This window comes from Platalea leucorodia (assembly GCF_965183815.1).
Source record: "Platalea leucorodia genome assembly, chromosome: 2".
NCBI classification, from domain to species: Eukaryota; Metazoa; Chordata; class Aves; order Pelecaniformes; family Threskiornithidae; genus Platalea; species Platalea leucorodia.
In genome coordinates, this window is record NC_138824.1 from 110,269,999 (window position 1) to 110,285,328 (window position 15,330).

General features: G+C 38.3%; 1 protein-coding gene across 1 annotated transcript in view; it reads left to right on the forward strand.

Moving 5' to 3' along the window:
* ROBO2 (roundabout guidance receptor 2) overlaps positions 1-15,330 on the forward strand; it is a gene marked incomplete at both ends in the record, with an annotated part of 464,836 nt that overhangs the window by 330,150 nt on the left and 119,356 nt on the right. Inside the window, one exon of the mRNA XM_082336476.1 lies at positions 14,769-14,896. Within this exon, the coding sequence (XP_082192602.1) occupies positions 14,769-14,896 (128 nt within the window). The remainder of the gene's footprint in view (positions 1-14,768; positions 14,897-15,330) is intronic.

A 15,330-nucleotide genomic window follows, 5' to 3' on the forward strand; every position in this document is an offset into this window, starting at 1 on the left:
GTAGCCTTCATAATAACATGCTGATACCAAAAGGGAGAAGACCTGGCTGGAGAGTTGCAGAGCCGCTCCATTGCACTAGCAGGATGAGTTAGAAGCAGAGCGCTGTGGTGGGCTTTGCTGGCTCTTTGGCTCATGTCTGTTAAGTGTCAGAGAGAAAGCTTCCTCCTGAGGAAACAAAAGAACAAACTAGCAGAAGGAGAAAACAAAGCTGGAATTTGGAACAGGCCTCTTGTGTTCGAGAAAGAGTCATTGAATCTGGAACAAACGTGAAGAAAATTCCAGTGATCAGGGGATGAGAGATGAGAGTCTGTCTTATAAAAGGACATTAAATGAGCTTGGCTCCTTTCAGCTAACAGAACAGAGTTTGGTCCTCGCTTTCTGGAACTCTTTCTAGTTTTGATGCGGAATGATTAGATTAAAAAATACTAACACAGAAATAGGTCTGGGAACAGGAATGAGAACCCAGGTCTCCATAACCCAACCAGTCCTTCTGGCCCTGTGAATCCTGTTTCATTTTTGCACAGTGTTTTTAGATTCAACAGGAGACATGAATAGTGCCTTTTTTTCCCCGCCACAGTTGATCTTTTCCATCAGTGTTGGTTATTCTTGGGATGTTGTTGATGGAATTTGAAGAAAGGAAAAAAAAATCTAGATCTTCTGTTATTCAAACAAGTGCTTTAAACACTGGACTTACGTAGGCTGGCTGCCAGTGTTATTTCTGCTCCTCCAATCACGATCTTAAAAAAAGAGTAGCTGCAGTGGTGTTTGTGGCTAGTTTGTGTCAGCGTATACTAAGTGTGCTGTGAGCAGACTACTAGACTGGGCCTGACTAAAACAAGTTAGACATTGCTGTCTGCTTTCTTTATCACAGCGTGTCTTATGTCTTCACCCCAACAAGGTGAAAAACGTAGTACGACTGTTACCTGGCAGTCTTCATCCACTTGCTAAATATGGTGCTCAGTGTTGCATACACTTTCATGAAAACCAATGGCAAAATTCCTCAGGGTCACACGGCACTTAATCATGTTTGCATCTTGGGTTAATATCTTTTGTTTCTCAATTTCTAAATCTTTAATAAAATCCCGAAACTCAAATTGGAGAGTACCTGTTTTAGTTTCCACATCCTCAACTCTGTAAGATGTCTTACGTGAGCGTGCAGTTCTCCAGTTAAATATATTAATGATACATAATCTAGAAAAAACATTTCTGTAAAAGTAGAGATACGTATGTATATATATATAGAAAGACTTGCATTTTAAAATTGATTTCCTTGCAATTTAAAACATTAAAAAATGACATAGCTTTTTTGCTAATTCTCTTGGTAGATATGTATGCATGTAATACATAAAATATTATTTTGAAGAGCAGGCTTTTGGGTGGCAGGATGAATTTTTCCTTGCTATTTAATTATGCATTGTAGAGCAGTTCATAGTAAATACATTGTGCTTCTGTGATTTATTCTTACTATTGTGCTGCTTCTGTTGTTTTAAATCATGTCTACTTCTAGGTGTTGTAAGCAGAAGTAATAGATGATGAACCAATAGTGCCTTTGGTTAGGTTGCACTTTTATTAGGATTTTTTTAATGACTATGTTCCTTCTTTTTCTGTTATATCTTATTGTGAAAAACATAGTAATATGTGCTTTGAAATCATTTTTTCTGTTCATTCATGATGTATTTCTTAGGGAGAAGAAATGAAACAGGAAGCATAGGAAGAGTTTTCACTGAGCTTTTTAACTAAAGAGAAGGTTCGTCAGATACATTCTGATCATAATCAACTTCAAGCTCAGAAACTACTCACAATGTTCTGCAGTGTTTTTACACTGCTGTTTAACATTTCATTAACTGTGTTTTGGCATCTTAAAACAGAAAGTGGGGGTATGTCTGGGTGAGGAAGGAGCAAGGCTGCAGAATCCCGCGCTGGAGACCACTTTGGGTGATAGAGGACTACCACTGCCGCTGCCCATGTAGTGGGTTGCCGCTGCATGAGCCATATGGATTATGGTCATCTAGTAGACTCCAACATCTGTGCTCCAAAAGCAAATACCTCTGATGATCAGGACTGTATGTTTTGTTTTCTAAAATGTATCACTTATATAGAAAGATACATGAGCAGAGTCTTCACTGTCCAAAAAGTGGAAATATCCAACCATTCTGCATGATGCTTAATCAAGAAAGGTAAACTTGGAACATCCAAAAGAAAAGGTATTTTTTCCTGGATTTTTTAATGCAAGCAAAGAAATTTGCCCAGGTATAGTCTGAATGAATGGATGGATGGATGAGAAAATTATAATATAGCAATTTTATAAATTAGGAAGAGGATTTCTAAGTTTTTCCTCCTTGATGAAATGGGACGGTTTATTTTCTTTTTTGAGGTAAAACCAAAATTAGCTTTCAGCTTCTGAGCTCCTGTATTTTAAGTATTTTAACATCTACAGTGAAATATGAAACCCTCAAGGAATTCCCTTTGTTACTCTTCCTACATACATAAATCCTTCTTCTGAGCAGATCTGTGCAGCTATTTGTCTTATAGCTTTCAATATCAGTTTCCTGTTTTTACAGCTAATGACCTTCTTTGCACATCAGTCTGCTTTTGTTTTTTCGATAATTTCCTTTTGGCTTCTTCCCTAGATTATAAAACAATTATAGTAGGTATAGTGCTGTTTCAGCAATTATTGCAAATTTTGAAACGTCTGTTGTGAGTTCAGCTTTCAAAAGTGTCTAGTTCAGTGATAGTAAAGTGGGATAAACTGAATTTTTGTATGCATTTTGTTTCTGTAATTTGCTCCTGGTGAATGCCAGAATCAGTGATATTGGATCCACAGTATTTCAGAAATCCTTCTCTGTTCTTCCATCTTACTTCCTTTTGGCTTTTTTAGTGACACAAGTGAAAGCAAAGAGAAAAGTAATCACAGTAATTTCTAGTGACAAATATAAACAGTATTGGTCCACCGATTGGTGCGTTGAGTAATGGAAAATAATTTCAGGCTGTTACAGTTTTAATTATAAAGGTCCCTGGTGAACTGTAAGCATCTCCAGTTGCAATTGGATTGAATGAGGGGAAAAAAAGCAAACTTCTAAAGAAATTAGTATGTTTGAAAATATGCCTATTTAAAAAAATTGAATTTGGCCATTTTGTTGAATTGTCGATGTAATTACCCAGAAATTTATGAATAGCCATGATATAAAACTGAGAACAGGTGGACATAAGTTTATTCTGAGGGTGCAAGGCTTCATTGTGAATCTTAACTGTTTTGAATTGATGATCTAAAACAACTATGATAGTCTATATTTTGAATTTAAAACCTTAAAGTGGTTCTTACAGTGGAAATTTTCAAAATGCTTATGAAAAATAGGCCTCACTAACAGGACATTACTTTTCCAAAATCCTGTAGACCTGACTTGAGATATCAAATACCTTGGTACATATCATGGAGCTGTTCTGTGTATGCTTGGGCAAGAATTATGAAAGCTGTAAGAAGAACCAAGTGGAAACAGTGTTGTGGTTTATGTATGCTAACTGTTTTCTTAGTTCTTTTACGTTGTTGTGATAATGAATTAATTAAATTCATCAGACTTGAAGATTCTATTTAGAGGCTAAACCAATCCCAGCAAATTAATAATTGGCTATTAAAAATGTTGATACTGTACCAACAGGGAGAAACATAGTACAGTGTGAGGTCTGGGGTATGTAAAGCTTTTTTCCAGAAGCTGTCCATTTCGAATCAGTGACCCAAGACTGAAATGCATTGTGAATCAAGGGTAGAGGAGCACGGTGTATATTTTATTTTAATTGCTCTAAAAATTCAGCATCACACCATAGCTTCCACAGTACACAAAGGCTAGGGAATAGTCAATCAAATATGACTCATGTCAAACTACTGGAGGTGAACAGGATATTGTGGGGTCACCAGTCCTACGCCTTTGGCTGAAATATTAGGTTCACTATTTCATGAATAGAGGTTTTTTTCATTATAAGTGACACAAGGAAATGGCACAAAAATTGTACTAAAGCGACTCAGACAATTGCGGCCATGCAGAATGACCAGAACCTATTGAAAATTAAACAAAAATTGCCTTTATACATTGAAGTCTTTTTCCAGCCACATGTTCAGGTAGCTTTCCCTTTGTCTGCTTGGTAAAAATACAGATTATACTTTCCTGCTAAGGAAAGGAGCTGATGGTCTCCTGTGTGGTGGGGAGCTCAATATGGCATGGATCAACTTTTGATTCATCTGCTTTTTAGCCCTGGTAACAGGAAGAAAGTGATATTATTTGAGAGCCTCCAGTATGAGAGTGGCATATCTATGACTAGCAATGTAATAAAATTTGAATAAGATTTGTACAGTGTTTCATGTCTTCAAATTTTCTAGTGAAGCCAAAGAGAGCAGCTGCATAGTCTGTAATTACATAGCAAGTAATACGGATTTTTTTTCCTTTGAGGAAGTGAAGAGATTTTCAATTACAAGTTAAAATTTATGACACACTGTAATAACTGTTTAAACCTTTTACACAGAAGAAGCTAGCAGTGCCAGCTCTTTGGGAGAGTGAGGTTAGCTCAGCAAATGTATTTTTCAGTTGCCTTAAAAATGACTGAGTAGCAATCACATGGGCCTTTTTTTTTGCATTCCAGCCCAGAACAGCTGGTTTAGCTCAGTAAATACATCTTTAATGAAATTACAACCTGCTCTTGAAAGTTGCATTTACAGGCACAGTCTGATTAGATGAATATTGTACTAGAGATGAAAAGTGGCAACTGCATGAGCAGGAAGAGGTATTTGTTTTACGCGCCACCCACGCAATGGGAGTGTAGGCAGAAAAAACAAGAGTGATGTTTCAGAATGAAAATGGTGTGTAGTTACACAAAGTATATTGCTAAGTGTCAAGAGATTGTAGGTTATGCAATGAAACAGAGCAGTGACACACAGCAATGAAAATCATAAACCGCGGAGTAAGCTTTTTTAATTGCTAAAGATTAGGAAAAGTCATTAAAAATTATTTGAGAGAATGCATTCTTTTCTGTTATTGAAAATTACCCATATATTTAAACACATTAAAGGATTGCCGTTATTTGCTGAGAATCACAGATTTTATATTTATTTTGATTAACTGCTATAAGTGACAGACAGCGAGGTTTAACTGTAACTGTAGTTGAGAGTTTAGACTTAACTTATTCTAAGATATATGTTAGCTCCAACAACAGAAGTCTGTGTAGATGTTAGTCTTGCTATGTTTTTCAAACTGGCCTCTTTGTGCCTGAAAAGTAATTGTGTACATATAGCCTGAGCAGAAATACGGTCTGTCACACTTCTGACACGTGTGCATTTTCACTGTCTTCCAGGTGCAAATCTTTGAAATGGATTTAAATGCAACTGCCAGCAGACTTTATCCCAATAAACTCAGAAAAGTTAGATTTTTCTAAGAGGAGATCCAGAAAGGGCCTGACAGCCAGAGGTGTTCTGCATTTGTATTTCTCTGTGATCAAAGGAAAAGGCCACAGAGACAGTAATTTTTAAGAATAAACACGGTGCTACATGATTCTATTTATATTCTGTGGATGGGATAGTGAGGTATTTAACTACAGCCTCCTCTAGGTACAACCAAGGGGAGAATGACCTTTCAATGAAATATGAGTTAATAACACTACAGCGCTGTGTGCTTTGGTCGAGTTAATCTCTGTGCAGATTGTAACAAAATGCAGTCTAATGTGTATTGAAAATTAATTAGAGTAAAGAGTGTATTTTAGTAGTGTAATGGATATAATCTTTGGTTACATCAGCAAATTTCTGTTGCAATTAATAACAATTAATGGTTTTAAAAAAAGGGTCAGGGAAACAGGATGTTTTTCTTATTAGCTGTATCACATGTACTATTCATCACCTCTGGTTAGATCCAGTATGATTTGCATGCCCATCTTTTGTTTCCTAAGCTAAAGCATCAAGAAGAGATTAAGTCCCTTTATGAGGAGCATAGGGGAGAAGATTGGATGTTCTTAATAGCTTGTCAAAAGCAGACAGTGAAAGAAAGGGGTTTAATATGCTATTTGTATTCTTACGTACATCTGGAGGGAGTAGAGGTGGTTTGCAGAGGATGTTGTTATCTTGGGTTTAGTGCAGCACATGGCTGGCACAGGGCAAGCTGCAGTGCAACTTGCGGAGAGTCTGTGTAGCCTGAACAGAGGCAGATTTCAGCAGAATGCAATGTAAGCATCTTTTTAGCTGTTATGTTGCATCATTTGAGGAAACTTCTCCTGTAAAGCCAGAGGTATCATTTAGAGATAGAGAGGTGATGAAGGGTAAAAGGGAGGCAGGGGTTGGTGTATTTTTGTATATATAGCATCAAGATGATGTACCCCAGTGCTGATAGGGTACCCCCTCCTGTTGGTTCTTTTGGTTGAGAATCCCTCTTCTCTGATTGATATTTTGCCTATCAGTGATCCCTTCCTGTTCTATAAGCGGAAAAATATTCCTTACAGTTTTCTGAGGAGTACATCGCCAAGTGAAAGTGTAAATTAGAGTATTTTTTGACATTTAAAATCCCTCAAGACATGGCATTGAATAATGTCTTGTAAACACATGGTCCCGCAGTTACCCCAGAGGTCTATAGTCTAACCCCGTAGTTAGCTGCCATTCAATTTGTATGAAATATTAAATGCTGTGAGCAAAAGTATTAGACGCATGGCTCTGCTAGACTGATCAGCAGAGAAACAGTTAATAACATTGACATTTAAATTGGCTTCATGTTAAGTGTCAGGTCTCACCACAGAGCTGAAGAAGAGCTATTGTTTCAGGCAGTCTGTTTGTGAATGCATGAAAACAGTCTCCAGTTGCTTACATAAGGGTCAAGGTTAGGAAAATAGCTTTACAACTCCACAGACAGCAACCATAAAGGAATTGTGACAACTAGCAGTCCTGCCTACGTGTTTTCTCTTTATGCCTTGTGAACCATTGGTGATCTATGAAGTGATCACCAGCAGTATACTTGAAATAGGATTGTCACAAGAGAATGGTTTATTTTTTGTTCTCTCTTATTTAACATCCTAAAATTGTTAAATTTCAGACAATTAATGAAGTCACTAGCAGACTGAAAGAAAATTTGATGGTAGTAGTAATAGCCTCAAACATGGATTTCTCTGGATTCTCCACTCACAGAAGACTGCAGTAAATAAGTGGTCTTGCAGGAAGGAGACGTAAGAAAACTTAATGTAGAATTTCACTCAAAATACCCATTTTAGTCCTTGAATCTTTCTTTAGTATCAGAAAAGCAGAGTATACTAAGTAAAAGCTTAGTAATCACATAGTTCATATGTTGCATTTATAAGTTTCAGAATATTGAGGTAGCCTACTTTCTTGAAAAGTATAAGGATATCAAACAGTTTAAGCTCACTATTATCAGTTTATTGATGATTAAAATTATGGAATGAAAAGTTAAAGATGGTTAACCATGCAGTTTTTCTGTAAAACCCTCAGGATAGCAGGGAGAGGGAAGGTGGTAGTTACCTTCAAGTGCAAGTAAGATTCAAGAGCTCTGACCACAGAGTCATTGATGCTACTGGAATGGCTGGCCTGCAGGGATTTCTTCTGCTTGAACACATGCTGTCCCTGCATGGGATACAAAAGTTGTCATCTCAGTTAAAAACAAAAAAACCAAAAATTGTCAGTGAAAATACTGCAAAGTTAAAGTTTTGACCCTGAGAACTACTTTCCAGTTCCTATTGGTAAGTCCTATGTTGAGAATTACTTAACATTAGCAAAATGTGCTTTTTAATAATATGACTTCTGGCTCAACTGTAATATTGAAGGCACTTTTATTAAAATATTAACATCACTTCATCTTTAATTGCCACTTCAAGGTTGGTTACTGATTTGAAATACGGATTAGAAAATACTTCTGTTAGTTCTCTGACAAGATTATCGTAGTCATTCATCGTGCTTAAGGCAAATAATAATAGACAGGCCAACACAAATTCTGTTTATTTCAAACTACTCATAATGTGTGTGCTCACGTTAAAAAAAATGCGTCAAGCCATATTTAGTGAGTGCAAGATGCCAGTCTGGGCTCAGATCTTCTTACTGTGTTCCAGTCCTTGCAATATCATTTCAATTTTTTAAAAACAGAAATGGACAAAACCAGTATTTTGCTTTTCCTTAAAATTAATTTCAGTGGCATGTGCTGAGCAGATAACCCTAAGAATCAAGGGTGCTTTTCTGATGGATGAATGACCTAGGCATTAATAATACAGATCTTTCCAAGTGCCTGGCAAATGTGTCTCATCTGTGAGGGAAAGGACTACTTCTGGTGACAGGAGGATAGGTCTCCATGCCAAGTCATTACATGGTCTCTTAGCTCATACTTCCACCAACGTTCCAGTTTTTGAAATGTGAAGCTCTGTCTGGAACTAAAATCAAATCAGAAGCCCATTTTGGGTAATTATCATGTGGTAATACCCTGTGAGTACTTCTCTGTGCAAACAGAGATGTAGAGGTAAAAGATGGAGCCTGCATCAGTTTAGATAGTTTACTGAGTCACTGATTCCCAAACATAAGTTTTGTTCTTAACTTCTGTGTGTTTCCAAATTATTTCAATGGGAATAAAAAAGCAGTCTCATTTTTTTTTTTCTTGGATCTCTTCTGAGCACATGGCTACTGATTATGTGAGGCACTAGTTATGTGCGCTCACGTATGTATGTTTGTATGTAAGAGCAGTACTGCATAGTGTAATGCTTCCAGGGAAATTGGAAAACGCCGTTTCCTTGGACACAGGTATGGTTTCACAATGTTGGTCCAATGACTGTAACTGTTAGATACACCTTTGACGAGATTTAGGCCATTTTATTAAATGTCTTGGTTTAAGGCACAGTGCCGTGTGGGTTTGTGTTTTATATTATTACATGTGAGAGTGTCCACCATAAGAAATTACAAATCATCTGCTAATAACAACCCATAAAAGATTTTGGACCAAAGCAGAACCTGCTGTCAGTATATTTTAAGAAAATTAGAATAGTAACCTGTATTACTTAGCTCATTTTCTGGTTTGTTGGAATAAGGCCAGTGAACCATTTTATGTGACTGCCTTGCACTAAGAAATTCAAGGTAGTGTCACATTGCCTTATACCTTTCCCTGGCATGAACGGCATAGCCAGAGAAGAAGTGGGAATCTGGACATGTAGATGTGAGTGGCAGCCATCCTGTCAGCACCTTGGGGATAGCTCCCTGGTAGCTCAATTTATCGTAGCTGTAAGCAGTGTCTTAGAGCCACCCAGCAACAAACAGCCTTGATTTCAGGGCTGCAACAGAGTAATTGGAGACCAGTGCACACAAATGTATATATTCGTGCTCTCTCTGTCGCTGATTCAGGTTTTGCTAGGGAAAGAAAATCAGAGTCCTTTATCTTTCCTTCAGAAAGCTGTCAGTCATATAGGTTTGCACTTCTCTCTTCTTCCACTTATCAATGCATGGGATGGAAGTGAAAAAACCCCAGTATTTCTTGTAAGGGAGCTGGCAGTAGGAGTGGCTGTATCGCTGATGGGAATGAAGGCTCTCCGTTCTGCTTCTGGATCACGCAAGGCTGAAGCAGGTAATGAGCTCATGCTTCCTATCTCATTGCAGCTTCTCTCTGACTCCCTCCATCTGGCACAGACAGTCTAGGAGCCAGTGAAAAGCTGTGGCACTATGCTGGGAGCTGAAGTGCCAGCACCACAAAAGAGAAGTGGAGACAGAAGCTTAAGCCTCCTTAACTACCTCCTGTTTACTCTGGTTTTGGCCAGTAACATCTCTCTATTTGGGCTCCCTAATCATTGATGTTGTGAGTAATCTTGAAGCTTTGTGCATTTTGCAAAATAACCTGGCAAACAGGCAAAAGAAAATAAAGCAAAGTCATTTTTGTGCCATCTCTAAAAAAAAGGAAAACCTACAAAGCCTATGTACAAAGATTCTATCGTATTTTTTTTATTATTTACAGTAATGTCTTAGAAGAAAATAGGTGCCTGATATAAATTGATGTAAATTTTTTGAGGCCAGTGGCATCAGTTCACAACAGTTAAGATGTGACTTTTTCTCTTGCAAACTCCCTTTAGCAAGAAATATGTCCTTTTGACTTGGATTTGTTGAATTTAGTAATGCGTTCTCACAACTTTAAAATACACAGCTGAAGCAAGTGCATCCTTCAGTTACCAGTTACACCCACTTGGATCTCTAGAAATGTAATGACACCAGCTGCAAACACAGTTTTGCTACCTGTGCGTGTGAAAGACAAAGAAGTGCATATATTTTTATGCATAGCTGCATGCACTTTATTGAAAATCTGGAAATCTAGGGATTCTGCGAAGCACTCAGTAAAATATATATCAAATGGAAAAAAGCATATTGCTAAATCTCTCTAAATTCTGTAAATTCTCTCTCTCTCTTTTGTTTATTTGATAACGTTGGAAGATTGGTGGCTGAGTATGGACAGATACAAATTTGAATGTGGGGAAAAAAATGATAACTGTGACAAAAACAGTTTAATTCAAGATTATTCTGAGATGCTTAAGCCAATGCATGAATTCAACCTCAGTACATTAATTTGTGATACTTAAAACCAGTTAATGTGTTTTGTTTTATTTGTTATTTGGTTGAGCAGATGGTAATGGTTTTGACACAATTCGGTTTTTTATTTTTCTTCTTTTCTTTTCTTGAAAAAGACAAGGCTCTTTTTCCCACTTTGTCACAGCTGGTTACCAATCAATCTCAATTCACGGTACAGTGATGATAGCACATGTTGTTCAGGGGCCAAATCTGATTGGGTTGCATTTTCAGCAGTGTTTCATATAAAAAAAAAAAAAGTGTCTGTATGGCAGTGACTGTCAGCACACTATTGTACAACTGTCATTAATCAAAACTAGCAACAATGAATGCATTCATATGTGCCAGAGACTGCCAGATTTCACTCAAAATCACCCAATTTCTATTAGAATTTCCTCACCAGCAGTGTTTTCTCATCTGCTTGTTGTTTCTCTGTTTCTTTCCTCCTTCCCAGTCCCCTGCCACCCCTCCTTCTCAGTTAATTAAAGGCAGATCTGCTCTGACTATTACTTGTAGAACAGAAATTATGTAACTGGTGCCCAAAAGTGGCTGGTTTATATCTAGGCACAGGCTGACTAGCTGTTTAAAAGACATCTCCCAGCTCAGCCTGATGGCTGAAGCCTAAGCTGAACTGAAAGGTTAAGCACCTCTAAATGTTTAACAAAGAGAAGTACTCAAAATCAATTAGATGGCCATAAACAAGTGAAACTGATGTCTGACACCCTATGTTTTTAGCTGAATGTTGGCATTAGTTGGCTAGGAGTCAGCAGTATTTTGGCAGTGTGTCAGAAGGTGTTTCTTGACACTGCACATGTTTTGAAGGCATTGACTTCTTAGTGCACCGGCAATGTTAAGGACCAACTTAACCAGTATGTTCTAGTTTTCCGCCACTCCATCTTCAGCTCAGGAGTCTGGTAACCTCTGCCTGTGATTGGTATTAGCAGTCAGAGAGGCCCTGATCTGATTCCCAAGTGTTCAGTAGCACAAATCCCGACGAGAATGAACTTCTCCAGAAACTCGGGTGGAAGCAGCTTGCTGTGGGAGTATGAGGCCCGGGGACTGAGAGGAGAGAAGACACTGTTCGATACTGTGCAAGTGGATGCTTGAAAAATTGAAAATATATTCAGGCTTCACTCCTTATTACTTCACAATCCCGTTCTCACACAAGCTCCTTGTGCTGCTGTGGATCAGGCTGAAATCCAGCTTTCTTCCTTTCTCCTTCCTGGCTGCTTCATCTGTCAGAGCTCTTCACCGAACTGTGGTGACTTCTGGGGACAACGTGGGTGGAACAGATGACTGAGGGGCAGCGTATCAGTACTTCAGGACAGCAGATGGTTATAAAGTCCCATGGGCCCATCTATGTATGAATCTAATTGCTAGATGGCACGTTCTGTCAGGGTGGTCCAAAAACCCAGTGTGGCCTTGTTGGAGAAGCAGCCTGGGAGAGCTGGACCTCTCCTTGAAGTAATTGATAACTGGGCCATGATAGTGACATGTTTATGCCACCCTCCATTTCACAACCCAAGTGGGAGATGATGGCTGTACCCTCACTCTGCGTCCTGGCATGCCATGCAGCTGGCGCGTTCCCCCAGCAGCCTTTGCACAATTTGCATGATTGGCAGGTGCAAGCATAAAGGCTGCCGAAGCCTCCGAGGCAGCTGGCTGGCATGCCGGCACCAGCACATGGGTGAGATGGAGAGCGAGTCAGCTGCAGCCCACGGCAGACTGGAGGGCCCTGTCCCAGGCTGCCTGCATCCCGGTTCAAGCAGCCACTCAGTCAGATACAGTCCTGCTGCCTGTCTGGTTTTATCTCGGCAGCGGTAAGTGAACCACAAGGATGTTATTTGTCCAGGCGGGGAAGGGGGGGTGGGGGGGCGGGGAATAACCACAGTTAAATAAATGGTTAATTGTTGCCCAGCTTTATAACTATGATTCTTAGATCCAACTCATATTTATGTTACAGCTCGTCTTGGTTTTCTCATCTTACAGTAGCTGAATACAACTTTATACTTTTAGTCCCCTAGGGCTGGCCTCATGTCAAGAAAATAAGCATTTTCTCTTGCCTGCAACTCTGTGGTCGCCAGAGACAAATAACTGCTCCATCGTTGTGGGATACTGTTGTCATATTCTTGAGATTTTTAAGGGAGGCAATTTGCCTTTTCACTCTTAGGAAAACAGTGATTTTTATTTGCCACTGACTAGTGCAGCACAGCATGCAAAATGACATGATTTGTGAGCAGTCGAGAAGAAATGTGCCTCAACTGCATATGGCAGTTGAATGTAGTTGCAATAGATCTGTACTGCTCCAGAAACTGCATAGTAAGTTCTCTAGCATCGTAACTTCTCCCCCCGCCCCGCCACCAATGGTACTACACTAGCAAAAAAAATTGTCCCTAAAAGTTTCTGAAGTTTGCCATAGCATCTACTTACTCATCCCCTTGGCATAGCTCTTATTCATTAGCTAAACCTGAGGTACTGCATGAACATATAATTAAGTGTAACTCTTAACAAAAGGGGTATTACGTGTGTTTATGTTTATCTCTGACAGAATGGTTAGCCTCAATTTGGTCTTTTTTAATTTATTTTTTGCTAATGATTAAAATGGACTTACCGAATATAGAATGAAGCTGTATTGTATTGTGGTGAGCGTGAAAAGATGTCTTGACTTCTCTTTGTTCTTGGAATTCCTAGTAATGCTCTAATTGATGTTGTGAGCTTTAATTAGACATAACAGAACTTTAAATCTTTCAACGTATAGGATCCTTTGAGTTAAGATGCTTTGAAGTCTGTTAGCACACAGTGCTCTCTCTCTACAAACCTATACTAAAGGAACCAATAGCAATGTATATTATGTACACAGAAATTAATGTTTCAGATTCCCAAAGCATTTAAAAATACTCATAGAGCCTCACAACATTCCAGTAAATAATTGCATTACATTCTTATTCATCAAAACATTTAAGAGTGCTCTTCCATATCATTTCAATACGTTTACTGAACAAGTCTACAAGGTCTTTACTGTATAACAATGAGAAGGTAAAGTTGTTCTGAAGTTATGTCATGAGTGTGTATAAAGTGACAAAGACTGCTGACATCTCCTGAAGTCTTGATCTTTCTTTAGCTTCCTGTTCCTATTTCACTATTTGATACATGAGAATCTGAAGCTAACTCTAGATTCAAGGTGACTTTATCAAGGTATCATGGGCTTATTATGTCTAGAAGAAATGTTGTTGAAGTTGTTGAAAATAATTTTACAAGAAAGTATTTCAAGAGTAAAATAGCCATGCTGAAAACTAGGGTTTTCCTGATTTCAGAGCCAAAGAAATTTCATACAAGATAAAGTCTCCTGTTGACTTTAATGAGCTTTGGATCAGAGCCTGAAGTAGTTTGTTAAGCATGACTTCTGCAGGATAATAACAATTTAACTGAAAATATTTTTCTAGGTGTAAGCACTCTAAATGCCTTGAGAATGAATGTTCACTGCAGGCTGAAGTACTTTGTATTATTTCAAGTTTTATACATCCTCGTAATTTTAGAATTATTACAACAGTAGAAACAAGGAAATGGACAAAGCATAATTGAATTGTTTCTAATTTCTTTTAAGAAAGAGAAAACGTTATTGTCCACCCTTAATGAATCATTTTTTAGTATTTCTGTGAAATTGATAAATGTCCTTTAATGTGCCTCTTCAATAAATGTCACCTTCCAGAGCTTAAGTATATTTTTTATTGTTTGTAATCGTGTAGCGTCAGATCCTACCAACATGCTCACAGTTTCCCGAAGGGGTTGCTGCTGTGGGGAAAAACTATATATAAAGGGAAATTTCCAAATCAGCAAAAGGTAAAATGTGTAGCTCACATAGTTAAAGGCATGATAAACCTGAGCTGTCATGTATTGATAACTGATGTCCGATAGCTTAATTTTATCTTATTGCTCTAGATCAAGGACAAAGTGAATGATATTATTAATAAAGCCCTAATAGTGAGTGAACATAGCAATAGTAATTTTATGTAAAGTTTCTAACTAATGCAGAGTGCAATAAAAACGTCATGAAGATTAATGCTTGGTAGAATTATCTAATGCTAGATAATAATTTATCTTCCAAAGTTGGCTCCAAGATAGATTGAGGCTGGCATATTCCAGGTGAGAGTTTTCATTCATTTCTGTTGTCTACAGAAGGAGTTTTCATTGTTTTTCTGTAACGCAGGTATGACATCAAAGATGACTACACTTTGCGCATTAAGAAGGCCATGAGCACAGATGAAGGAACCTACACATGCATCGCTGAGAATCGAGTCGGAAAAGTGGAAGCCTCTGCTACCCTCACTGTGCGAGGTGAGTGTTCCCATGGAGGGAGGGCCTGTGTCCTAGATGGATAAATTGTTTTCTGACAAAATGGGCCACATCCTTACCTGGCATTCTTTGGGTTTCACATACCCTTTGCAATTGTGGGTGCTGGCACTGATTTACAACAGAGGTGAAATCCTGGTCCTCTTGATGTCTCAGGCAGAATTTGAATTTACTTCAATAGGATAGGATCTCCCTGTAGTTAAAGAGCTCTTCCAGTGTTTTTTTATTGAAGAACAGATGCATATATGTGCATAAGCAAGCACTACATAACCATGGGCATAGACTTTAATGTGTGAGCCATCAGTTTAGGCTCTTCTTCACGTTCCTTTCTCTAATAAGTATAAGGAGTGTCGTAAGTAACTACATTTATTAATGCCAAACATAATGCAGATAGTATTATAGTGCGATTAGCTCTACCA